The sequence below is a fragment of the Sitophilus oryzae genome, unplaced genomic scaffold, assembly GCF_002938485.1.
Source record: "Sitophilus oryzae breed Bouriz unplaced genomic scaffold, Soryzae_2.0 scaffold_466_pilon_pilon, whole genome shotgun sequence".
NCBI lineage: Eukaryota > Metazoa > Arthropoda > Insecta > Coleoptera > Curculionidae > Sitophilus > Sitophilus oryzae.
Window position 1 is genome coordinate 120,274 of NW_022147047.1, and position 27,816 is coordinate 148,089.

At 33.2% G+C, this 27,816-nt stretch overlaps 1 protein-coding gene across 1 annotated transcript in view; it reads right to left on the reverse strand.

Annotated features, from left to right (window-relative positions):
• Positions 1–523: 523 nt before the first annotated feature.
• The window catches only part of LOC115886046 (neuroligin-4, X-linked-like), a gene marked incomplete at its 5' end in the record, with an annotated part of 245,135 nt that continues 217,842 nt past the window's right edge, over positions 524–27,816 (reverse strand). Inside the window, 4 exon segments of the mRNA XM_030905074.1 lie at positions 524–3,774; positions 3,830–3,942; positions 8,848–9,002; positions 22,528–22,731. Of these exon segments, the coding sequence (XP_030760934.1) occupies positions 1,748–3,774; positions 3,830–3,942; positions 8,848–9,002; positions 22,528–22,731 (2,499 nt within the window). The 3' untranslated portion in view covers positions 524–1,747.

The window sequence follows — 27,816 nt, forward strand, 5'->3', positions numbered from 1 at the left end:
CCAAAAAAAAAGGGTTTGCTTTTTAAACTACACCATTTAAAAATCGTTTTTATTCAATATAAAAATAAATTCCAACGCTCTTAAGACCAGCTGGTAGTAAGCACTATTAAAGAATGAAGAAGAATACGGACCAAGGAAATAACGTGTAGGCTTGACCTCGCCGAAATTAGTACCGATTGTCATTCCCCGCTTTCTTTGACGCCATTTTTTTATCGTATGGTATTACTTTGGGCAAAACAAAATTTTAATATTAATAATTTTTGAAAAATATAAAAGTATCTTTACCTCTGCTACGTATTCATTACTGCAAACAGCTGGATATTTCATAAAAAAAACTTAAATAAAAAAAAATATAAATATTAATAAAATAAATAATAATTACAAAAAATACTAATACTCTAAAAGGCATTGAAAAAATACATAATATTAAAAGATAGAAAGTCAAACTTTATTATCAAAGAAAAAATAAATAAATAAATAAATACTGAAGATAATACAAAAATGTTATGAGTATAAACAAAAAACTATATAAATAAATCTATATTTACATCATAAATAAGACAGTTGATGTAATAGGTATTCGAATTTATGTAAAATATCAGTCTTGTTGCTTATCAAAATATTTTATTCCCCTTCTATTTATTTCAAATATAATTTAAGCAGGACATATATACTAGGTGTTTAGCCATTTTATGTATCTTTGAATAATTGATATATTAATACAATTTGTAGAAAATCGTAGGAAAAATCAAAAAGATATTTGTGACTGGGAAAAAATAGCAAAGTAAAAAAAATAAGACACCACGTTACTAATAACTAAAGTCAATTAAAATGCTTATACATATAGGTACTTATATAGTATTACATATTGTTATATTTAGAATACCTCATTAATTAGCCTATTTTTATAATAATTTTAATTAATAAAAATTACCGTATCATTCGCTATTGTTACACTAAATTAAAACGCTAAAATATATGCTTATAAATAAATAAATTATTACTATAAACAATAATAATAAGTGGGAATTAATTAATTAGATTATTAGGTACTTATTAATAAGTATCTCATCTTACAGCATATTTACACAGAGATCAAAATTAATCTAAGCTATTTATTCTTTTAATTCTATATTTTTTAATACATATTTTAAAAATTATTTTAAAAATAATTAACTACCAATCCTTTTACAGGTACATCTTTATATTTCTTTTTTACATTAATATCTTATTGCGTTTTATTTTCAAAACTAAATACATAGAGTTGATATTTGGAATATTATTAAACTGTTAGGCAGCACTGTATTAATAAATTACCTAAAAAAGGCTGAATATACAATTCCTAACCACGTCTCAACCAATGTGTCTTAAATACATAACAATCTAACTAAAAGCATTAAATAATCACTGATATTTATTTTTTGACTACTACCAAAACCTTTCTAACATTATTAAATACTCATATTGAAACTTATATTAACTAGGTAGATTTGTTATGTCCTATCTCAAGGTATTACATCTAAGAATATAGTGTTTTTATATCAAAATTTTAAAATCTAAAAATAATATTATACAGTTTGGTAACCTAAATATTTGTAGGTAATTATAACATTCATCAATATATAAAACTACACATACATATTCTTTTAGTTCATGTCAAGACTTTACAAAGGCAGGAAATTTCACAACTAGAAAATTCTCCTTTGATTTCTGGCTAATATATTATTTGGTTTTATTAACGCATAATCTACAAGTACACTTTCTTTACTACTGTACCAGTATCAGAACTTTCCGAAGACGGAGAGTTCGATTCCGAACTAGAAGAATCCTTGTTCAAACTTACATTCGAACTCTTTACCAATGTAGGAATTTGTGACTTCTTCAACCTTCTATCTTCACCCTCATTCAGTTTCCTGTCATCTTCATTAACACTTTCACCTAAATCCTTATTTACTATATTACTTGGTTTGCTATAAATTTCAGGTCTGTTATCCGGCACTACAACTCTTGGTATATATTTCGAATCATTCTTATTTTTGTTGATTGTTGGTTTGACAATTACCTTAGGATCAGGTCTCTTAATAGGATTATTCGGATTAGTTGTTATTATAGCTCGTGGAATCGATCTAGCTTCAATTTTAACACTCTTCTGAGCATCTTGTTTGTTTTTTGGAATCAGAGGCCCAACGTACAAGTTGTTACAGGCAACTTCGGGCTCAGGAGATGACGGTGGTTCTTCAGCTAAAGTTGGTTCAGACAGGCATATTGGTTGAGGATTACTTCCCTGTCTTCCTAAAGTTGTTGTCCTGGGAGGAGGCATCGGAGGAAACCTCATAAAATTCCTACCTGTAGGAGAATATGGTTCAGAGTTAGAATACTGGAAGCCTTCATTAATTGGAGCGTATATATTATGAACTGGCATTGAACGACGTTTACTAAGAAACGCCTCTCTTCCTGGATGATCAGGTAAAACTTTAGGAAAATTTCTCCTTTTTATTGTCATCAAGGCTTCTTCAGGGGATAGAGGTAAAACTGTCTCCATATTTTCATCTCTAGAAGTAACATTCACTTCGGCATTAGGATCAAAAGTTCTCAATCGCTTGATAACCTGATAATCCAAATCCTGCACAGGATCTGACTTAGAATGTCCGTGCTCTATCCTGATTATCGTTGGCTCAGTTTCGATGTTATTTAAATTAATACTTGTAATGCTTTTTCTGAGATCATCCGCACAATGTTCTTTCCTACGAGGTGAAAAGTCTTCAACGGTTAAAGATCGTCTTAGTGGACCTGGGGATATACCAGGATAGTCTACGGATTTGGATAGTTCAATGGGTTGTTGCATAAGAACACTGGGTCCTCTTCCAGCAGGTGTAGCATCTATTGCCACGGAGACTTTATCAGGTCTACGCCTGTGGTTTGATCTGTCTATACTGGCAGTTTTGATCAAGAGTGATTTTGTTATAGGGCATTCTTCAATGGGGCTCACTGGTCGTGTAGGACATTTATCTATTGAAGTATTTTCTTCAACTGGAAAGTGTATCGGGACCTCTTGAGTTTTTGTCTTAGATTTCACTTTTGATTTATCTTTCTTATTTTTTCTTTTCTCTTTTGGACTATATTTAAGAACTATCTCGCTGGCTATCCAATCTCTTACTTTAGCGTGAGCATCTATGGTGCTATTTGAAGCTACTCTAGTAAGTTTGTTTTTGGATACATTTTTAGATTCAATATCTACATCATCATAATCTCCATCCTCTTTCGAAGGTTTGGAACAAAATCTAATCATATTACAGGTAGAAACAAGAATATTTGAGTCTACTTTCTGGTCCTGTTCTTCCGATAAGTGTTCCTCCGGTGATACTTGACTGTGATTCTTCTTGTTTTTTATACATTTATAGTAAAGAAAAACAAATATAATTAAATTTGCAAACAGAAATAGTACCCCTACAACAAGTAGTACACTAAGTGTCGGTACACTTTGTTTCACTTCTTCAGGAGGCGCAGGTGGGGCAGTAATAACTTTACCATAAACGTCTTGGTTTGCGCGCCCTCTACTGTTTGATGGGCCAAACATTTGTGCGATTTTGTCCAATTCGAAATCTAAACTCTTATTAAAGTTGTCGAAATTGTTAAAATTTTCTAAACGATCAGAATGGTGGACCCATGGTAGTGGATTCTTGGAAGATATATGTTTAGAAATGTTCGGAAATAAGTTATTCCAATACTCCATCTGTTCTTTTCGGTAGAATTGTTCATGACGAATTGGAATGCCTGAAAAAAAGTTTTTTAAATAAATATACCAAAAATAAACATCAAAGTAGGTTACCTAGTTGAAGGTAGTTCTGTTGGTTCTCGTCAAATGGAAGCCACTCCTTGTCAAACTGATGCCATCTGTCGTATTCCATTACAGGATAGTTGTTTTTAGGTACGTTAGGATTTCTACAATCATATATACAAATGTCAATCAACTGACAAAGTCTTGCAAGAAATGATAAATAAAAAGATTTGATGCATTGCTTAAATTTCAACAACTGGCAGCTGACTCAAAATATCTGGAACACGCCTGTTATGTAACTGTTAAGCTGTAGATTTTTAGTATATGGTAGTACTGTATGATCGAAGAAAAATGGCTTCAAAGACGGCTGGGGATGATAATTTTGGTGAGGTGAATCTAGTCTAGATGTTATTTATTAAAAATTGGCATAATCTTATCAAAAATATCACAATTATAGAAGGATTTAGAAAGGATAGAACGTTTCCATACACACAAATCCATTTCCAAAAAAATATATTTTTCGAATCTTAAACTACACCATTTAAAATAAAAAAAAGAGAATTTAAACTACGCCATTTTTACTCAATATAAAAATAAATTGAAACATTCTTACAAGACAATCTGCCATACAGGCTAAGCAATTGACGTCTAGGGCTTAACCTCGACAAAATTATCATCGATTATCTTTCCCCAGTTGTTTTTTTCGATCGTTTGGTATTATTTTACATATAAATATATTAATACAAATAACTTACACATTAATGAAGGAAGCCATAGCCTCTAAAAGAAAACTAAAAGAGACTTTTGTAATACAATCTAATAAAAATAAATGTATTGCTCATGCATCTGTAGATGTTAGTAATGTATGGCAAACGCTTCTTTAATTTTAAAGAACATAACATACTTAAAAAATAGAAATCAAATTAAAGATAACCATACAGAAAGTTTGAAGCTTTTTGGTTTTACCTTATTAAGTAATTGTTATCATGTAGTAATCGTTTATTTTTTGAAGTTTAACTTGATATAATGTCATTAACGTAACAAAACGTCAACGCTTTTATAGACGTATCTGTTTTAAAAAAACTAAAGTGTTTTCGAATAGTTGAATTTGTGTTTTTTAAACAGTTTTTTTTCTTTGTTCTTTGTGTTTTTTTTACTTCAGACGACGGGAAGAGATATAATTCCCGAAGTGTTAAGCATTTTTTTGTTCGTTAGGCAAAATTGGTTAACTGTTGACAATTAGTCTCCGTTGGATTAACGCAGCAGTCTTTGCAAAAAATAATAGTCCAATATCACAGAGTGATCGGACATAACCTATTTTCACAAGGATGAAACCATAGGCTCTCAGTAGTGCTTTCATGTGCTTTGAATACAGGCGTGTTTGTGGGGTTCGCCCTGTAGCAGATACCAGGTGATATAGGTAACTAAAAGAAATAAATGAACTTTACTTATTTTTACATGTCTGATTTTTACATATGTTATTATACGGAAGCGCTGAGGGGCCAGCTGAGTTCTTTTTATATATGACTATAGTCAGATAACAAATGACTATAGTCAGATCATAACTGACTATAGCCAGATAATAAATGACTATAGTCAGATTATTAACTGACTATAGTCAGATAATATTTGTACAGTTTTAGACGCTCCTGGATATGTTAAGCATGCGCAGTATATTTCGCAACAGGTGGTTTTCACGTGGATTTCATTAGCTGTTCAAAAGAAGTGAATAAGCTTGCGCTGTTTAGTTTGCGATTTCGGGCCTACTTTTTAGAGGCTATCTAATGAAATCCACGTGAAAACCACCTGTTGCAAAATATACTGCGCATGCTTAACATGTCCAGAAGCGTCTAAGACTGTACAAATATTATCTGACTATAGTCAGTTATTATCTGACTATAGTCATTTATTATCTAACTATAGTCATTTATTATATGACTATAGTCATTTATTATCTGGCTATAGTCAGTTATGATCTGAGTATAGTCATTTGTTATCTGACTATAGTCATATATAAAAAGAACTCAGTTGGCCCCTCAGCGCTTCCGTATTATTAAGATAGCTATTATAAAGTTATATTTCAGTTAGACAAATTATTCAGACAGTTACAGTCAGACAAATTATAATGAACAAACGTCCTCCAAACACAAAAATTATTTAGCCGTGACTATGAGCGCGGGAAAACTATGCGCTTCCGAAAAAAGTATTTAAAAATTTTAAAAATACTTACCGCTTTCGATTTAATATTTTTGCATCTCTATTTAAATAAGATGAGCTTTTTTATTATATTATTAAAGTAAATTAATTTATTGCATATAAACCACTCAAAACAATTCGCATATTTTCTAAAAAATATTAATTTGAAAAACAAGATACCTTGAATTCTCTGACATACGTTTTTAAATAGTTTGTATACTGTAAAAGAAAATATTGTAAAATAAGCCTGGGGGTGACATGCAATTTGTAGTCAGCTGCCTATTTAGTTGCAGATTTGTAACCAATATAATTCTTATGGAGCCGCGCTCACATGCAATCAAACAGTTGGTCGATCGGCTCCATAAGTATGTATTGTTTTCACTTTTACAACTAATCTTATTTAAATAGAGATGCAAAAATATTAAATCGAAAGCAGTATTTTTAAAATATTTAAATACTTCACTAGGTTTTCCCGGGCTCATAGTCATGGCTGAATAATTTTTGTGTTTAGAGGATGTTTGGTCATTACAATCTGTCTGACTGATTAAATATAACTTTATAAGCTGTCTTAATAACATATGTAAAAATCAGACAAGTAAAAATAAGTAAAGTTCATTTATTTCTTTTAGTTACTTTTCTCACCTGGTATCTGCAAAGGTGTCACAGGGTGAACACAACAAACACGCTGGTATTCAAAGCACATGAGAGCCCTAGTGAGAGCCTAAGGTTTCATCCTTGTGAAAATAAGTTTTTTCTGATCACTCTGGAATCTTACTCTATAACTATTTTAATTTGTAAATTTTCTTATAGTGGCGGAATACCCATAGGACTTTTTTGGAGATACAAAGGACTTCTTAAAACTGACATAAAACTTGTTAATAATTAAATGAAAACAAAAAAGGAAAAAGTAAAAAATGCAAATACAGGGTGCTACAAATTCGAGGTACGAGCACTCGTATCTTGGAAACCGTAATAGATACGGTGGTTATATTGGGGCAAAGTTGCGCCTTGGGATGTTTGCCAATGCTATCAAAAAAGTTTAAAAAATTTCAAGGATGCTGAGTTTTTTGAGAAAAACGGATTTTTTTGAAAATCAATTTTATTTTTTCCTGACGTTATTATTTAGAAAATCAAAAAACTAATGGCACATTCTTATAGCCACTTTATCAGGGATATCTGAGTATTTTTAGATTTTCAAATTAGCTTATAATTTATGAGATGCACAGGCCAACTTAATTTTTTTAAATACGGACCTGCATTTTGTATTTGAGGTTTTGAAAGAACTCTGTCTCCTGAGTACAATGATATGCCACACTTAATATTTTTTTTCTGTTTTGGACATTTGAACACAATTTATTTTAACTAATTTCAAGTCCGGCTCTGTTTTTTTTAAATATTTAATCTATTCATCGTTACAATACTGATTGTGAAGCTTGATTGAAGCTTTCCAACTCAATAATGACATGACATATTGAATAAGGAATATCAAACACAACAAAATAATAAAAAATAATATAAATATGATATAATATAAACAATCAAGTTATTTCTCCGGAAGATGGATTTGAAATGGTAGAGCAGTATAATGGCTAGGTTCCTGGATCTGTCGCCAAAGAGCGAGGAGGGGGGAATTTCTTGACTTCATTTGTAAAAGTGAGATCAATACATTTCAACATTTACAATAAACAGTACAAAATGCATTCGGAAGTATAGAAGAAGATATGTTCAAAGAGCTATAAATAAGATTGAACGAAAAATAAATTAATTTGTGCATTAGGGAGGATGGTAACCCTTTCGAACATGTAGAGCATTAGAAACTAGTTTGTAAAAGTGAATTTTTTTATAATTACTACGATTAATATTATGCATATTATTAGATTAGATTAGACATTGAGATTTACAATAAAAAGAGTTAATAAGAATATCTTTAAATTGCTAACCTAGACATTATTTATTTGAATCTTTCAAATGGCTCGATTTTTCTTATTCAATGTTAATTAGCGCTGATCAATATTGTTGCGATGAATATTGTCAGATTAAATAATTAAAAAAACCAGAGTCGGACTTAAAATTATTTTAAATAATAATTAAATAGTTTTGTTATTGTTAAGGTACCCAAAACAAAAAACAAATATCTAGTGTGGCATATTATTGTACTCAGGACAGCGAGTTCTTTCAAAATCTGAAATAAAAAATGCAGGTCCATATTTAAAAAAATTAAGTTGGCCTCTGTATCTCACAAATTATCAGCTAATTTGAAAATTTAAAAATACTATCAGATAGCCCTAATAAAGTGGCTCTAAGAATGTGCTATTAGTTTTTTGATTTTCTAAAAAGTAACGACAAGAAAAAATAAAATTGATTTTCAAAAAAATCCGTGTTTTTCCAAAAAAATCAGCAATCCTTGACATTTTTAAAACTTTTTGATGGCATCTTGGTGAACATCCAAGGAGCATTTTTGCCCCAATACGAAGATGGTTACTTCGTATCTATTACGGTTTCCGAGATACCAATGCTCGTACCTCGAATTTGTAGCACCCTGTATTTTTAGTTAAATAAAAATGTTGTGCCTTGAAGGTATGTGCTTTTATGATATTTCGTCATAATTACAAACCTTTGGTACAGTTTTGCAAAATATTTGAATCATTGGTGATAGCTCCAGAGTTAGTTGGGACTTCAGAAGCACATCTTGTAAAGATAGGAGTTTAGATGTGTCGTCTCCTCACCGGTGACACAAACATAATTTGTTAGTTTAATACACGAAAGAATAAGGTTATTTGACAAACTGGTAGCAATATTATGTCAATACACCAACAAAATCACCACATCAAATAAATATATAAACACAAACACACACAATATATCAGACATACCCGGTGTAGGCGAAGTTACATAAATATCTCATGACCGTCATCGAGAATCTCTTCTCGTCTTCTGTGTAGAAGCCGTCTTGGAAATGAAATTTGGGACCTTCGACCGGCACGCCGAATACGTACGGCAGCTCTTCCCCGTTGTACGTCTTGTTCCTCTGGATAGGCGGAAACACAACAACGTTCGATTATAAATAGGATGGGGTATTTTTAAAACGGGGACAACTGAAAATGCACGGCCCAGTCTAGTGCTGGATGAAAATGAAATTTGTTACATTAAGTGTGTTAAATCAACAAGAGATTTTTTCATACTGCCAAATTTACAGTAGATAATGTTTTTCATTAAAGAGTCCATTTCAGGCATCTAAATGTAAAACCCGACGTCACATATTTTTGAAAATTGAGTTCTATACACCATTTTATTCGTTATCCAAAGAGCTATCAAATTTCATAATATTTTCTTGCAAATATCGACATTATCTACTAAGGGCTGGCAAAGGTTAGCCTTGGGTCGAGATTTCCGTATGTAAGAAGAGTACAATGCGTTTATAATGTACTGAACAAAGAGAGAACAGTAAACACGTTGCCAAACGTATGAAATAAACCGAGAAACTGTACGCATCGCTAAGAGACGTGGAAGGGGATATAGCAGATTTTTTGTCGCAGTTGACCGGTCGACACAATCAATACCTCTCTCAGTACTTAAAGTTCTAGGGAAAAGTGTACGTCATGCGTTCAGCTTCACGATTTAATTACGTCTCGTGATACTTGATTTGTTTATTTATTAACGAGTCGTTGTAATTTTCCCTATAGCTTGAATTTTTTTAAGGGCAAGCTAGAAACACTTGCATTTTTGGTCAAAATAAGTGGAATTGAGTGGGTGTTCGATAGTGGTCGCGCTATTAGAAATAATAGATTGTAGTTTTTTCAAGAACTTTGTTAATATTTCTGCTGTATTTTCTTTGTAGACAGTATGTGAAAATCTTTATCAATAAAAAATTATACGATTGCTAAAAATTGCTATGCTCTAAATGTAAATGGATGGATTGTTTACAATTTTTGAATGGAAAAAAATTAACCTTATCGAATTTTTCTTATGTAAACTTATTGTAAAATATCCGTTCTTGAAAATAAAAAAAAAGTTTCAATATCTAAAGTGGTTCTTGAGTTATGGCCTGTAGGCCTGTTATGTGTTAAAAATTTGAGTTTTTAAATTATCGCGATTACTGACGTTTTCTCGTTATAAAAATTGACACCTTAAAGATATCCTTATAATTCCATTTCAGATGTTTAGAAACATGTCTAATGATTTTATCTAGTTATCTCTTGAAAAAAAACTCTTTTAAAGATAAGCGGTTTGCGATCGTGATTTTACTTTACTTGATAGGGAAAGGCGTATCGGCAACGCCGCAACAGCACACCGTCGCACGTCGCGTCGGTCGGTCGCATTTCTCTCACTCCGACTTAATAAGATCCCTATGCGATTCACTTCCACACATGTAAATGCCGACCCAAAAGTAACAGTTGCCAGCACGGTATAAGATATTTAATATTCAAAATGTGTAATGTGTATGTAGTGATTGATGAATGATTGAAAAGTGTATGTAGTGATATTATTTTTTTAAGTTTTAGTTTGTGTAATGTAAATTATAAAGAACCGTTTAGTAATATATTCTGACTTTTTATAAGTTATAAATCATAACAGAATAAGAATACCATGCAATCTAAGTGAAATTAGTCAAGAAAGATAAGAACTGGCTATAACTAAATTTAACATTTCTAACATGTCTTGAAAACCGTTCTCTAAAAAACGTAACATTCACCGGTCAACGTATCCTCAAAAATGTATGGCCAAGAAAGGTTGAACCAATAATCCTACACGCTTTTCTTCGTTTGATAAATCCATATTTACAATTTTTGTTTATTTTAATACACAAAGATTGGATGTGACAGCTTCACATTTATGAGAGCAAAGACGATTAAACTTGTTTCCATAGCTAACTAAGTGAAATTGTTTAAAAATGATAAGGATTGGCTATAACTCAGTAATTTTTCGAAGAAAACATATTATAGCTTATATCGCTAAAAAGCTTAAAAAATGGCGCTTTTTATGAAGTCATGGCCAACTATGGTTTCCATTTAAAAAAATATATGTTTGTGTCATATATCAAAAATGACAAGCTTTAGAAAAAAAGGAGAACACGGTCTCATTAAGGATGTGATTATCTACAACTTTTATCTGAAAACTTTTTGTCTAAAATAGCTTATAATGGAATTAGAGACAATTTTTAAAATAGCCGAAATTTATTTTTTTCGAAATATCTAGTAAGCCATGAACTTTTTCAAAAATCTGAAAGGCGAATATTTATGACCCCATAAAACTGCAATTCTTTCCCCATTTAACCGACTGTCTATCGCCAGTAGTTTCCGAGATACCCATAGAGAACATCGTAGGAAACTCACCCTGTATACTATAATTTAACGCCTTGGGAGTAGCAAGGTACAGCTTGCTATACTAGAGCCGTTCGGTATACAAGGAAGGTAATGTGGCTAGCACTACGCTTCAACCGCCTATTATTACCTCAGGATTATGAATCCCAAGTACTCATTTAAGGCTGAGTCGACCTAGGTACTCAAACTATTTTTATTTTAATAAAAATAGTCGGCTGATGAAATGCCAGGTGTAGGATTCGAACCCATTACCTTGAGATTGGTAGACGAGAGCCTGAACCTCTACGCCACCCGAGTACCTCGAACATACATGGCCGTATTTTATTTGTAAAAAGTGTCCCATCTTCGTGTTTTGCAGGGTGCACACATATTTATCGTAGCCCTCTTAGTTCCTGAAATACAGGGCGATATTGAAAATGTTAAATTTTTCGACCACCTCGGTTATTTTATACTTTTCGAATATTTTTTGATGGGATATACCCTGCTGGCAAGCGAAACCTTCGGTCGGCGTTTACATGTATAGGAGTGAATCGCTATGGCAATCTAGTAAGTCGGAGAGAGCAAAAATAAGAAGTATTTATTACATAATCACTTAATCTAACGCTAGATTCCATGCGCTTGATGGGAGAATACTTTATTTCTGTCTTTTATCTTTATTCAGTATATCTTATTTTACTAAGCACATGTTGACCGTACTCTTCGTGCACACGAAAATCGGAACCCAAGACCAGAAATTCTGACCCTACTATATGAATATTATTGTTTGGTAGAATAAATTTCATTCCAAATTCGATTTTTTTTCAGCCACTATATGAAATTATTTTCTTCATGTAACATATTTTAATCTATTCTGGTATTTTTTTATATACAGGGTGTCACAGGCTGAGCGTGCATTAGAAGTTTCTAGAGACCTACAATATCTAGGTCGCTTTCCCCAGTTCTCTACATATTTAACTACTACAATTTCTCCGTTGTTGAAAAATTTAAAAATAATTAATTTAATTAGATGTTTTAAAGCCATGTAGATTTGTACATGTTGCTTTTAAGTTTTTGTTAAGTTAATAATATATTGATAAAGCTTGATGTACTTTTTGTGGCGTAAAATAGGGTTAAGATCTTAACCTAGCTATTAGTGAAAATTTAATATTCCATATACCGCTAGATTAACATAAGTTTCTCGTAAGTAGCTTCCATTTTCCTCATATTATAAATTTCTGAGAATTATTTTGAACAAACTTCTAAATTAGTAAAATGTACTAACCGCTAATCCTTTCAAATTTCGGGTGGCAAATGACTAGCAAAAAATAGGACATAAAAACGTAATATCGCACATCCTGGTATTATTTAGCATAGACAGATTAAGGTACAGATTTAATTTTAAACATGCTGTCACAATTAGGGTCTTGTAAATATAGAAACAGTTACCTTTCACTTCCTAATTACAATCGAAATAAATTATAACCCAATTGAAAGCTACCGGCATGGCAAGATGCTACAAGGATTAGTCATGATATTAAAATAAGGTCTCCACAAGCATCCTTAATGCAAACAAAACTTAAAAAAATATTTTTATTAAAATAATTGAAAAAAGGTGATTCAACTAGACGAAAATACATTTTCAAATTGAAATCAAATATGGTAATGGCAAAGGTTTGTAACTATTTTTCTGAAAATCCCAAAATTTTAAAAATAAATAATATAACTACGGACTTATATTATCACCCTCAAGAATTTTCTAGTTGATCTCAGACTTTGAATAAAAAGATTATCGAAGAAATGCTATCCATGTATCATGCATAGTAGACGGGGGTTTTAAGCCTACGGTAGGGATCCTTGACAGTTCTCTTTGACGATTCATTTGACACATTTTGAATTTGATTTCAAATTTTGTAGATTTGCCAGTCTTGACTGAGCTTATTTTATGTTATTTATTATTTAATTTATTGGACTAGTGGTAGTTGTTTAGAGGTAGTAAATCTAGAAGGAAATCTCTCTCATGGCAGGACCTAAATGAACAGTGACAGTATTACGATTTATCGAAAAAGACTGTAAAATGGTTGTGTAGCGTGCGGTAGATATCGGTCAATAATCGAGGGAAATAGTGGAGTAACTTTTCGCTAGTAAGTGAGTTTATAATATACATACGTGCAGTAAACAGATCATTTATAAAATTTACTTAAAATTATCTAATTAGGTATATATTTTTTCTTGCATGTTTGCTTTTTACGTCAATATGACTTACCTGCTTCATTAGCGTATCGGATGTTCTTATTAATAAATAATTCTTATAACTTATCTATATTTACTAGAATTATAAATAACAACTTTAATAACCACCAACATTTATGGACAACGTAAAATAAAACAACGAATTATTAAATCTACCCTACATCATATTTTTACACGTTTTGAATAAAATTAGAACGGTACTGATAAACCAAAATTTAAAGTTTCGTTCCAACGACGAAGAGAACCGTACTATGTACGGTAACGCTTCTGCGCAGTGAAGAAAAAGCGTTTCAACCACGAGAGGATCGTTTAGTGAACGATAACTTTTGCGTTCCAACAAGAGATGTCACCGTTAAGCCTAGTTCATGCACTTGCAAATTGCGATTTACGAATTGCGAAATGCGTTCTGTTTGTCTTGCAATTCGACCAATTGTCGACCAATCAGAACGCAAACAGAACGTATTTCGCAATTCGTAAATCGTAATTCACAAGTGCATGAACAAGGCTTTAGTGAATCGATTCCGGGATAGTAATTTCGATACCAGCCTGAAAGCAAGAATCATAGGGACCGATTTGTGAATTAAGAGTATGTCAGCAAATTATTGATTTTTTTCTGGACTTTAAATTCCTTTAGCCATTTTTCTATTTAATTTTGACAGTTTATTTATCTGTTGTTTTGGCGACGTTTTGAAGCTTAAACTTTTATTTGATGTTTATCGTGGATTTATTTTAAATATTTCTCTATTACACTATTATTATAACTATGGTGAGTGACGAAGGGGACAGTGATATCGAGTCTTTGTTGGGTACCAGCGAAAATGATTTGAACGAATGATTCAAACGTACAAATATAAATAAATCTCCCTCCCAATTTATTAATAATTGTCTTATAGTGTATAGTTCAAGCACGTAAATACCGTACGATCGAGAAAAAACGGCGCCCAGTTGTCTTTGAAATGATAATCAGTGCCACTCTCCATATAATTTTACATATAAAAAATGACAGTTGGTTTGGTTTGGTTTCTTCGATCTTCATTTCATAAATAAATCTCCCTCCCAATTTATTAATAATTGTCTTATAGTGTATAGTTCAAGCACGTAAATACCGTACGATCGAGAAAAAACGGCGCCCAGTTGTCTTTGAAATGATAATCAGTGCCACTCTCCATATAATTTTACATATAAAAAATGACAGTTGGTTTGGTTTGGTTTCTTCGATCTTCATTTCATAAATAAATCTCCCTCCCAATTTATTAATAATTGTCTTATAGTGTATAGTTCAAGCACGTAAATACCGTACGATCGAGAAAAAACGGCGCCCAGTTGTCTTTGAAATGATAATCAGTGCCACTCTCCATATAATTTTACATATAAAAAATGACAGTTGGTTTGGTTTGGTTTCTTCGATCTTCATTTCATAAATAAATCTCCCTCCCAATTTATTAATAATTGTCTTATAGTGTATAGTTCAAGCACGTAAATACCGTACAATCGAGAAAAAACGGCGCCCAGTTGTCTTTGAAATGATAATCAGTGCCATTCTCCATATAATTTTACATATAAAAAATGACAGTTGGTTTGGTTTGGTTTCTTCGATCTTCATTTCATAGCCATTGCTAATGCCGTTTTTTTTTCGATCATACGATATATTACTCATTTTGAATCCCTTAGATAATAAAAATCGTATAAAAAAATCTATCTAACCCTTAGATCTAACAAATAAAATTAACAAAAAATAAGGTGATGAATTGGATTCCAGCGTAAGGCGCCATGGCAAGGGCGAATTCTAAAATCAATTTCCAAACCGTTCCAACTCTCTTTAACTTCGGTATCGTAACAGAACTGTCGAAGTCGACACATGCGCACAAATTCGATCCCGGCGATACCAATACGTAACCGTTCTAGAACGGTCCTAATTTCTGCGTTGGAACAAAAGTTCTTACTAAAAGTTCTTTGATATGCTCCTTCCTTAATCTTTTTATTCAAAACTCTCAGACTATACAAAAGTGACGATTTTGGCAATATTCAGAGACAATACATTTTAGTCACTGGTACTATAGCCATTTTAATAAAATAAGATCCTTTATTTTGCAGCTTTAGATTGACTATTGGTTAGCCCAAAAAGGTTTTGCACTCCCAAAGTATCAAACAGAGCTTTGAACTTCCAATAAAACATCTATAAATTCCTATCGTAAATTAGCTATCACGTCGTATTTCTTCTATTTTGTTCAGTATCCAATTAACCAGACACGGTGCTAAATATTGGCTCTTTTATACTCCGGCTATCGTCAAATTTCCTTTCTCGCCATAGTCAAAAGGATCCTTGTTCTAAAACGTGATGCAACGTGTCTCGCCTCAGGTGTTTTGTGCACGTTCGCACTCACACGGACGCCGGCGTTCATTGCTTTTATATTAGATGCTATTTAATCCCTCCGGCGGTTTAATATAAATCCTGAAGCAGCCGATCCGTGCCTGTGCAGTCTAGGGAGGACCGATGCAATATATCTTGGAGTTCTGTGCGAATTTTATCGAACAAGGGGATTAGGTTCAATTTGGCGAGGCGTCGGAGGAAATTCTAATCAGGATTCGTCAGTGTTTTTCGATAGAACGTTTTATGAGATTACCGTTGCTGATTTCTTTTATTTAATCATATGTCTCGATATATTTTACTCTAGATCATATACAGGGTGTCCCAGGCTGAGCGGGCATTAGAAGTTTCTTCGAAGTTCTAGATCGAAGATTTTTTGCACATCATTGTTTCACAAGGAGATATAGCGATTAAAAATAGTTTCCATATGGCGGCACTTCCGGAAATACCGGAAGTTGACAGCAACCTTCTTATTTCAAATGGGTGCCTCCATTTTTTATTACATAGTTAATTTTTCTGTAAAATTTTATGAATTTTGATTAAACATTCACTTTTTCTTAAATTAAATATAAACGATTTATTTAGGGTCTAGGAACATGTATAGTCAAAAAGTAACGAATTGAAAAACCTTTTCACTAGTGAAATAAAAAAAGTGGGTTTCGATTTGAAAAGAAAATTATAATAAATTTTTAATGGCTCAATTCCATGACAGCTACCGCCATTATTATATGACATTAGAACAATTCATACAGGTCTTATATAGGTACATATATATTACAGGTGGAAATCATTACAATAATAAGCATATCATTAGGGTAAGTCTCCTACTGCTGACGCAGTCTTCCCTTTTCCCGTCTCCAAGCTATTCAATCAAAGACATCATCATCCTCCAATTGTCGAGCTTCCATGGATTCTCTTATTCCGACGTTCCAGGATCGTCGTGGTCTTTCTCGGTTTTTCCGTTGCGGCGGAACCCATTGAAAGACTCGTTTTTGCCATCGATCATCTGGCATTCTCATGAGGTGCCCAAACCATTTCAGCGATCTTCTCTCTATTCTATCAACCACCGTGTGCTGAGCACGCACTCTCTTCTAGATAATCTAAGTCTTCTACGCCAATCAGAGTTACCCGTCCATACGTCACATCCATAGCACAAGACGGATTCAACCAGGCCCTGTCCAAGTCGTTTTTTTATTCCTCTTGGATATGTGTCTATCCCACCAAATTGAGTTTAAACATCCGATTACTCGTTTTGCGTTCTGGATTCTTATTTTAACTTCCTGTTGTTTGAGACCTCTTTTGTTAATATTAACGCCCAACTATTTAAATTGTTCGACCTGGCTAAGCTGCACTTCATCATTCAGCAGGAGTTCAAAATTGGTTTCTGAGTTAACCACACCAAAAATTCGGTTTTCTTAAAGCTGTATATGACCTAAGGTTTTATTATGTAACATAGCTTAAATTTAAATTACCAATGACCGTTTACACAAAAATAAGTGAACTTTTAGGTAATCAAAAAAAGACACACAGAAGTTAAAAGGTTTCGCAGAGAAGATATAATTCATCGTAACAAACAATAATATCAATATATATCGAAATTCTGCTATATTTGTTTTTATGAATATTTTCCTGAGGACAGAAGAGATTTTTTCTTCTTTTTATATACCGATTTATCACAGTTTCTATGACAAAACCGTTCAATAGAGCTCCATATTTATTAATAACAGAGTTAGAAAAAGAGGAAAAAAAACATTGTAATTTTAGTAAATCAGAAAATAGACAATAGAAATGCGACACAATATTTTTCTTCCTATAATAGGTACTAAACTATGTAGCAAACGTAGGTAAACTTATTATTCAAACTGTTTTTACAGTAAAATTTTAATGAGGTTATACAGAAAAAGAATAACATTTCCCTGTCACAAATAAAAAACACCGTTTAGCATAACAATTAAAAATAAACATTTATGTTTTTCCTCCAAAAAAAAATGTACCTCTTTTAATTTATATCATCATAAATATTTTCCCTGCCCGAGCCATGCGTAGCACTCGTTTATTTCTCTCACACAGCCACGTTGCCAGACTTACAAATTACTGGAAATTTTTTTGTCGGAGTACATCCGGCCTACGTCACTGTAAACGTATCAGGTTTGTTCCAACACTAATGTTTTACGTTCAGGAACGGTAATTGGGATAGACAGCATCAGATTGCATGTGTCGATTTAGACAGTTCTGTTCAATTCATTCAAACAAATTCAAAACCTGATTTTTATTTATTTATTACATTACACATTATTCACTTTAAGCAGGGTGTTTCAAAAAACGTGTGCCATCTCTCGTGGGGAGATTCCTCACGTTAAAATAAGATTTATTTTTCATATCAACATAGGCCCGATTTTGCTTTGTCTCGTAGCTACAGGGTGTTAGAGTCTTAATATTTTTTCGATTTATTATAATTTTCTTCCAAGTACCTTTGGCGCTTCGAATAAAATTTTGAGGGTAAAAGTTACTATAAATGCGAAATATTTTAAAGCTAAAAAAGTGTCGACATATTCACCATGGACCTGCATATGGGTTATTACTGGAATATTTTTCTAAAAAAAAAAAACATGTACGCCACTGACTTTTTTTTCTTGTTAGCGAAATAGTGTAAGCAGTTTAATGCCGATTAAAAGTTGTCTCTTGGTATTTTGTCGATTTCGGCCTCCTTGATGAGATGCACAATTTTAGAGTTACATGATGTTAAAACTTTTTAAAATTAGTTTTTTTGTAATTACCTAAAATACCATTATTTTTTATTTAAAATAAAGTTGAATTAATAGTAATAATAACTAATAGTAATAATGTTTAAAAATAAATGAGGTAAAATATGTAATTTATTAATTTTATTTTTATTTTAATTTTATTAATTGTGATTAATACAATTATGTTTATCTCATCAAGGAGGCCGAATTCGATAAAATTTTAAGAGATAACTTTTAATTGGCATTAAGCGGCCTACTCAATCTTGATCTCAAAAGAAAAAAAAATCAGTGGCGCACATGTTTTTTTTTTGGAAACTATTCCTGTTATAGGAACTAATCTCGCCCCCACTCTACTTCCTACAGTTCACACCAAATAAACTTTTAGTCAGGTAATTAAGTTTGACAGACACAGCGTTGTCCACTTTTATATATTTTCTTTTAATCAAAATATTTTAGGAAACAGTAAATTAATTATACGGTGTATTTTTATGATTTTTTTTTCATTTTTCAAGTATACTTATTTTTCGGTAAGTTTCTTGTAAAAAGCATGGCAATTTTTCTTTGTTTGGCAAAATTCGAAAAAATAGGCAAAATGCATCTAGAAAGTCTACTTCTCAATTCTGGATGAAACGCAAAAGACTGTGCGCTGAACGATTCTCTCGTTGATGGAATGTATCTTCTCTACTGCGCATATGCGTAACCGTATCAAGAACGGTTCTCTGCCATGTTGGAACAAACCTACTATTCGGGGGGACGCGTTCCCCCTATATTCTGTGCCTTATCTCGCCCCTACTAATTCTTTCAGCCACATCCGGTTTTTCATTAAAGATAAAAATCGCTGCCGGAGCTGGAATTTGGGTATTCAATCACGGCAGCGGAACAATTTGTGTCGTAGGTTATGTTTCGTCCGTCCTCAGCCAGATTGAGTAACGAAACGTTGTTGCCAGCAGGATTTTTTGAGGGAACGAATAATAAAATATTATTTATCACTCACTTTTGCTCTATTTTCCGTTATTTGTTTTGTTTGACTCAGCTCTATAACTTATTTGTGTTTTTCAGATAAAAAACAAGTAAGTTATAAGATCGTGCACAAACGGGCCTCTCGAACTTAGAACGAATTTCGCTCCACTCTCCTTCCTACAGTTCATACCAAATAAACTTTTAGTCACGTGATTAAGCTTGACCGGCACAGCGTTGCCCACTTTTATATATCTTCTTTAAATCAAAATATTTTAGGAAGCAAAAATAAATTAATTATACAGTAATTATTTATATCAACAAAACTCTATCTACCTCTACTACTATTATATAACAAACTCTATCTACAATCTAACAAAGTTGCGATGAGTTTTTTACGGCTATTAAGCTACCTTGTACACTTCGCGCTAAAAGAGGTTCTAAAAAGAACAATGTCCGACTGCAAGGTCTGCTAGTAAACATTTTCAGCCTAAAGTATTACAACACCATTTATTTAAACCAAACATTCGTAATACAAAACTGAAGTGTCAAAACGAATGAGAGTGTCAGAAAATAAATAAATAAATGCGGCAACTTGACATTTTTACAGCAGAGCTACCACCTGAATCCCAAGTGCGAAATTGAAATTCCAGTTAGTCAGCACGGCGCCTAATAGGTCCATGTTGGCAACAATGAATTTAAAAATCGCGCCCTCGATTCCGTAACTAAAAGTTTAATTGATATGAAATATACGTAAATAATAGTAGGTCTACGAATGGGTCGATTGGTAGATATGCCAATGCGACAATGATTAGAATGGTCACTAACGGAATTAGTACTGGGAGAATTGTCAGATCAGGGGCTTGGAACACCCTCAAAAAGGAAATACCACTCCTGCAACTCCCAGTGGATGATATGCCAAGAACGTACAACTATGACAAACATGTCAATGTAGTATTGAGCAGTAAGAAGGATTGGAAGAGCGAAACGCTTGCCCAGCAGTTAAAAGACCATACCATAACTTGGTATACTGATGCTTCCAAAACCAATACGGGAACAGGGATCGGAGTGTTTGGGCCGAGAGCTAATTACTCCGAACCAATGGGCACTTACCCTAGTATCCTACAGGCAGAAATCTACGCTATCGAAAGATGCGTACAACTTATCTTAGATAGGAACTATCGGAAACAAGAAATAGCCATCTTGTCTGATAGTCAAGCAACGTTAAAAGCGATCAACTCAGTATCAATCAATTCGAAATAGGTCAAAGAATGCATAGAGAAGCTGAATAAATTAGGCAAAGAAAACAAAGTCCTCCTACTCTGGGTGCCTGCTCACCAAGGGATAGAAGGCAATGAAAAAGCAAATAATCTAGCTAGGAAAGGAGTAAACACTCCACTAACTGGACCAGAACCGTTCTACTTTCCAAGTGGTAACCAACTCAAGGCGGCACTCAAGAACTTAGATTCCATCCGCAACCTGGAATGGAAATCTTGCAACGGTCTAAGACACTCGAAGAAGTTTCTGAGGGCTTATGATCAAGAAAAATCACAGATCTTCCTGGGTTTAAGTAAGAACAATCTTCGGATTGTCACGGGGTTTTTAACAGGACACTGTCTCCTCAATGAACACCTCAGTAGATTGAAACTAAGAAGAAACGGCGAATGCAGATTCTGTGGGGAAGATGGGGAAACACCAGTACACCTCATCACTGAGTGCGCCGAGACGACAACCATTCGTGCCATGAATTTTGGTACGACTGATATTGGAGATGGAGAACTACCCTCTATAAAACCGTCCCAGATACTAGCTTTTGTCAAAGCCCTGGGACTGTATGATAAGTTATGACTCAAGAAAGGGGGACACAATGGATCTGTAAGGTCGCAGTGATTAACCCCCCTCCCACTCATTCTAAAATTCTAAAAAAAATGGGTCGATTGGCAGTCGACGTGGAGTTGAATTTCGTTGGTGATTAATATTGATACTATAATTTACGTACGAAGGTAGAGTGAAGGGAGATTCGCCCGGAGTTCGAGACGCTTCCGCTTCGAAAGCCAAACGACCCGTGTGCGGACGCTCTTTGGTATAAGGGGGGAACCATTTTTGAAAAATAACCGGCATAATTAATATACAGGGTATCCCAGGCTGAGCGTGCATTAGAAGTTTCTAGAGACCCACAATATCTAGATCGGAGATGTTTTGCACATCATTGTTTTACAACAATATCTATAGATTAAAAACATTTTTAATATGGCAGTACTTCCGAAAATACCGGAAGTTGACAGCAACTATCTTATTTTAAATGGGTGCCACTATTTTTTATTACATACTTAAATTCTCTGTAAAATTCTGTGAATATTGATTGATTTGAAAGAAATTATTTTTGATAATTTTTTCATCGCTCATTTCTATGACAGCTAGGGCCATTATTATATGATATTCGAACAATTTAATTTTTGAAATAGATAGCCACATGTTCTCTCTTTATGGCACAGTGGCTGTGGTAATCACTAAGTTTGACGTTTAGGCTATACATATATTTTTGACAGGCAGTTTTTTTCGTTCAAAACTTTCAAATATTTTTTTTTCTCAAAAACAGTCAGTGTTAGGTGTAGAATGTTTAATATCAAAATTCATAAAATTTTACAGAGAATTTAAATATGTAATAAAAAATAGGGGCACCCATTTAAAATAAGAAAGTTGCTGTCCGGTATATCCGGAAGTGCCGCCATATTTAAAATATTTTTAATCGATAGATCTCATTGTGAAACTATGATGTGCAAAAAATCTCAGAGCTAGATGTTGTAGTTCTCTAGAAACTTCTAATGCACAGTCAGCCTGGGACACCCTGTATACTATATGGTTTAAAGTAAAACATTTTTAAACAGGTTTTTGTTGAAGTTTGATGTTTATTTTTATTAATTAAATACTTACGATGTACTGCTTAGACTGCGTCTTGTGCGTGAAGACGTAGAAGTAAGACTGGATATTAAGGGCGGAATGGTACAACCCCGTCTGGATAACGGAGGCCACCGTCCTAGCGTCCGATAATATATCCAGTAATTCATCTCTAGCCAGGCTCGCTCTGTCTGGCTCCTCCGCCGCAAAGTGCCTGTATCTGTCTTGGTCTCTCTGCAACTAATTTATGGACATTAATTACAGAGAAGTAAATAAAACAACGCTGCGCTCGCTAGAGTTGTATAAAGTAGAATCTGTACGTTTATTTTCCACACAAAAATTTAGAAATTTACAATACGGTTCAATCTAAAATTATTGAAATAACTGCCTATTCGGATTTGCAGATACGTAACTTATTTCAGATACAAGTATTTGAATTACAGATATAAGATACAAAATACGTATTTTTATCTTATATTTGAAATATTTCTATTTGATTTTATTTTGTAATTTGTATTTAGATACATTTTTTTAGTATTTTATAAATACTTAGTTTGCTAAAATACTTACACTAATAATTACCTATGCATATTTTTACTTTCTCGAAAAAAGCCCAATAAATATAACACGAATAAAAGCGGTACAGCAACTTTACTGCAATTGTTCCGCAAGAATTAAAATAGGCCCAACTCTATCTGAATTATTCCCAATATCAGAACGTCTAAAACAGGGTTGTTGTCTGTCCCCAACTTTATTTAAAATCTACCTATCAGAAGCTCTTAACACGGCATATAAATCACACGGCAGGCCGACTCGCTTTGGCGGGAACGCTACGCGCATATCCTCGCGCACGCCGCCATTTGCGTTTCCATCAACAGAAAGTAACCAGTGTCGTAGTTTTTTCAGCGACAACACACAGTTACGGCAGATTCGGGTCAGTAGCGTGCGACTTAATTTATTTTGATTTTTTCTTGAGTGATATATTTTGTTTTTGTTGTTTTATTTTTGTTTATTATTTGATATATTTGGGTTTTCTAGTTTTATTTTCGTTTCTTATATATTATAATTGCTAAAAGGTGCCCGGTGGCGTAGAGGTACAGGCTTTCCTCTACTAATCTCAAGGTAGTGGGTGATAATTTTTATTAAAATAAAAATAGTTTGGGTACCTAGGTCGACTCAGCCTTAAATGAGTACTTGGGATTCACAATCCTGAGGTAACGCGAAATTTCGAGAAATAATAGGCGGTTGAAGCGTAGTGCTAGCCACATTACCTTCCTTTGTATACCGAACGGCTCTAGTATGGCAAGCTGTACCTTGCTACTCCCAAGGCGTCAAACGCTATATACGGGAGCTATTATTATTATAATGTAATATAATTTGTTTTAGTAGTTTTATTTTTGTTGTTCAATAAAAGTTTCTTTCTGTTTCCTAGAGATCCTATTAGGTATGTATATATGTGATTAATTATTTTAACATATTTTAGTTGTGAAAAAAAAACAGTAGTATACATATTAGGACATTCAGCTAAATAGGAAGATCTAATTAAAAATCTTAACAAACTTTAATATTAGTAAGATTTAATGTTAAATATTTAGTAAAATTTAATGTTGTATCTAGACATTAAAAATTAAATTTAAAAATCATTATACTATTAATTTAAATATAATTATAAAAGTAAATAAAATGAGTATATCTAAAATAAGTTAACTATACATTTTGAAGATATAAATAAGGCCCACAAAAGGTACAAGCTGCGTTCTGTTCATTTTGAATTTAAAATGTCTACCAATTCACTTTGTAACCGTATAAAATACAATGCGGTACCTACTTTGTTTTCTGCCATGAAAAAAATAGAATTTTCTCAGAAAAATTGTGGATTTATTAATTTGTGAAATTTGAATATTAATAAAATTTGCTACGCCCATTGATGGGCATAATTTGTACGTAGCCTCTTTATATTGTTCAATAAATATTTTATTGGTATTTCTTTAATTCTTGTTTGTAACTCCTGGCATGTTTTTGTTAGCTGCATGTTTTTTAATTTTAATTGTCTATTCTCTACAGTGAAATATTTAATTGATTTTTTCATTTTTACTTGTCGAGAAGTATGCGCGGTTAAGGATTCATTTGTTTGGACAAAAGTATTGTATAAATAAAATTCAGTTTCAGTCAATTACAGTATTTTTTTAATACGACCCTGTCGTATTTTCTGAGGAATTTTTTGATACGTTTTAATCCGGCCCTGACTAGGAAACGATAATGGCTCCGTCAAGGTCAAATTTAATAGAAATTTTAAATAAAGGAATCTGAGTAGAGTTGGCGTGCCGATTGTTTTATGTGCCGTGCTCTTAAGCACTGGCGCAAGAAGTGCTCTCAGATGGGAATACCTATTAATGACAACCTTTCTCTGTACACTCTGCATTTCGCCGATGACCAGATAGTAATGGCCCAAGACAAAGAAGACCTAGAATACATGACCAGAAAACTGATAGAGGAGTACGAGATGGCGAGTTGGAAAACCTAGTATTAAATAACAATATAAAAATTGAAGCTTGCGAAGAATATATGTATTTAGGGGTAAAAATCGCAAGCAAAGGGAGATGCGAATAGGAAATCGAAGAACGGATTGGTAAAGGCAGAAAGCTGATAAGAGTGCTGAACTCGGTGCTTTGGTCTAGGGATATCTCGGATCACAAAAAAACTGATTTATAACGCGATTCTGAAAAGCGTCATGTTATTTGGCTCTGATGTATGGCAGTTAAGCGAAAAACATAAAAAGAAGTTGTTGTCGACCGAAATGGACTTCTGGCGAAGATCAGCCCGAATCTCCCGTTTAGACAGAATTAGAAACGAGAGAATATGTGAAAAAATGAAGGTGGAGGGTAACATTGTACAAGATATACAAGAAAAACAACTGCAGTGGTACGGCCATGTACAACGAATGGCTGACGGTAGAATACCAAAGCAAGTGTTGCTGTGGACCCCTACAGACAGACGTAAACGAGGCCGACCTAAACTCTCCTGGAATCAAGGAATCGACAGAGCCATGTTGGAAAGGAGAGTACTACCAGGAGATTGGGACAATAGACGGAGGTGGCGCATGGAGACCGGAGGGCGACGAAGGACGCTATAAAACCGGACATACATACATATTTTTACTTTACGATATTCAGTCATAATATGGACCAAATATAATATTCGTATTAGCTATGATCAAATATCCGTAGATGAATAAACAAATCGTGTATATTATTTAAAAAATTTTTATTAACATTAAACCTACCAATAGAACAAAACGAACATTCTGAAAATTAAAACAATTTCATTCTTCTGTATCTATACCCTGCTGGCAAGCAAAACCTTGGGTCGGCGCCGGCGGCGTTTACATGTATAGGAGTGAATCGCCATGGTAGTCTAGTAAGTCGAAAGTATTTATTACATAACCACTTAATCTGACGCTAAATTCCATGCGCTTGGGAAAATACTTTCCAAAATGTCTTGCCAACACACAAAAATCGGCACCCAAGACCACTGTATAGTATTAATGAATGGATTAAAGAAAATCACCCATTTAATTCTTTAAAATGAAATGGGTTCCAAAATCATTTAAAGAACATGTCAACGATCTTGTCCTGGCTGAAACACGTCAAAATAAATAGGTATGAAAAACAAAAATGGGACACTTTAAACATAAATGGGGAATACTCAAAAAGAAAGACAAAAGACCAATCATATTACATGTTTTTGGAGGACTCTGATTTTCTTGTTTCAATATCATTATATACAATATTTTTTATTCTTTTGACAAAGTTATTGCATTTAAAATGTTTAAGAGCTTGACAAAGTCCTTTAATTTATTTTAATTTAGCTTTTTATTCAGATAAAACTGAAATAAATGAATTTCAGGACAAAGAAAAAAGCGTATTAGCGAAACTAGGTCTCTAGCATTTTATATCAGCATTGTACACTCGTAAAATATATCTTTTTATTTAGACGCTCTACGCGTCTTTATGCCGCTGGATGTATGAGATTTATCGTCGACATACTTTGAGAAGAGACAATTTTCCAACATAAGACGTAATGAAATGAAAGAGAAAAAATGCCGTCCTCATTACTCTTAATATAGAGCGCCAGCCGTATGTATAGCCGGCGTCGAATGAGGACTTTCTTGAATTTATTTATCTTATTTTTTCTTCTTATTTTTATACATGATTTGCGATCTTAATTTGCACAACTTTTTTACATCGGTGTACTCTATAGACGTGTATAAAAGCTAAACTAATCATATAAATTCATTTATTTTGTCATTATTATTTTAATTAATAGTATCATCATTTATTATCATATACAAACAAAATGTAAACAAACCGTTTATTTATTATACATTTTTTTAAATTCATTTGACAACAAACTTAATATAATCCGCGCCGCATTGAGACAGAACTCATATTTTAGAGAGGTTAGTTCTCCATCTCCGATATCAGTCGTACCAAAGTTTATGGCAGGAATGGTTTTCTTCTCAGCGCTCAGCGCACTTAGTGATGAGGTGCTCTGGTGTTTCCCCACAGATAATTAATCGTGAGCCTTGACTATACTTGCCGAGACGCAAAAAATTACTGCGCAAATAATTTACTGTTATAGCGCATGTCCAGTTTATTTCCGGATCGTAGTGTTTTTCGAGTTAATTGTCGATAATTTAAAACGTTAAAACAATAATAGATCGTATAATATCAAATTTACATTAATAAGTTCAATGTTGGCGACATACCTAAATCGTTCCCATAGCAATAAATGGAGTGAACAAATTTAAACTACACGGGAAAAATCGATATGTCACATTTTCATAGAAATTAGGATAACGATACAACTTTATAGACAAATCTTAACGTCATACGAGAAAAAAGAAAGCAATGGGCGCGTTCAGGGACGGTCAGCGGCTGAGTGGCTGAGTAAGTGGTTTCCCTAAACGGTCTCTTTTTACACGTAAAACAGTCAGCCGCTGAGCAAAATACTCAAAAAATAGTTTAGATTTAGGTTTTATATAACCTTTAATTGGACATCCCTGGATTTTCCTCATTACTCGTGTTTTGCATTTTGACATTTTTATTTCGATATTTCAGAATATGGCCATAATTAACAATATTAATAATTTAGAATTGATAGTAATATATATTTTTCTAACTATTCAATCGAAAATAACATATTTCTTTAAAAGCACTAAATTGCATTTTTCTCGGCTCCAATTAAAATGAACCAAGCTGGTTTTTCCCGTGTAGTCTTCAAATGATGCTGTTTTAAAATGTATGGATTTATACGGAAATGAGC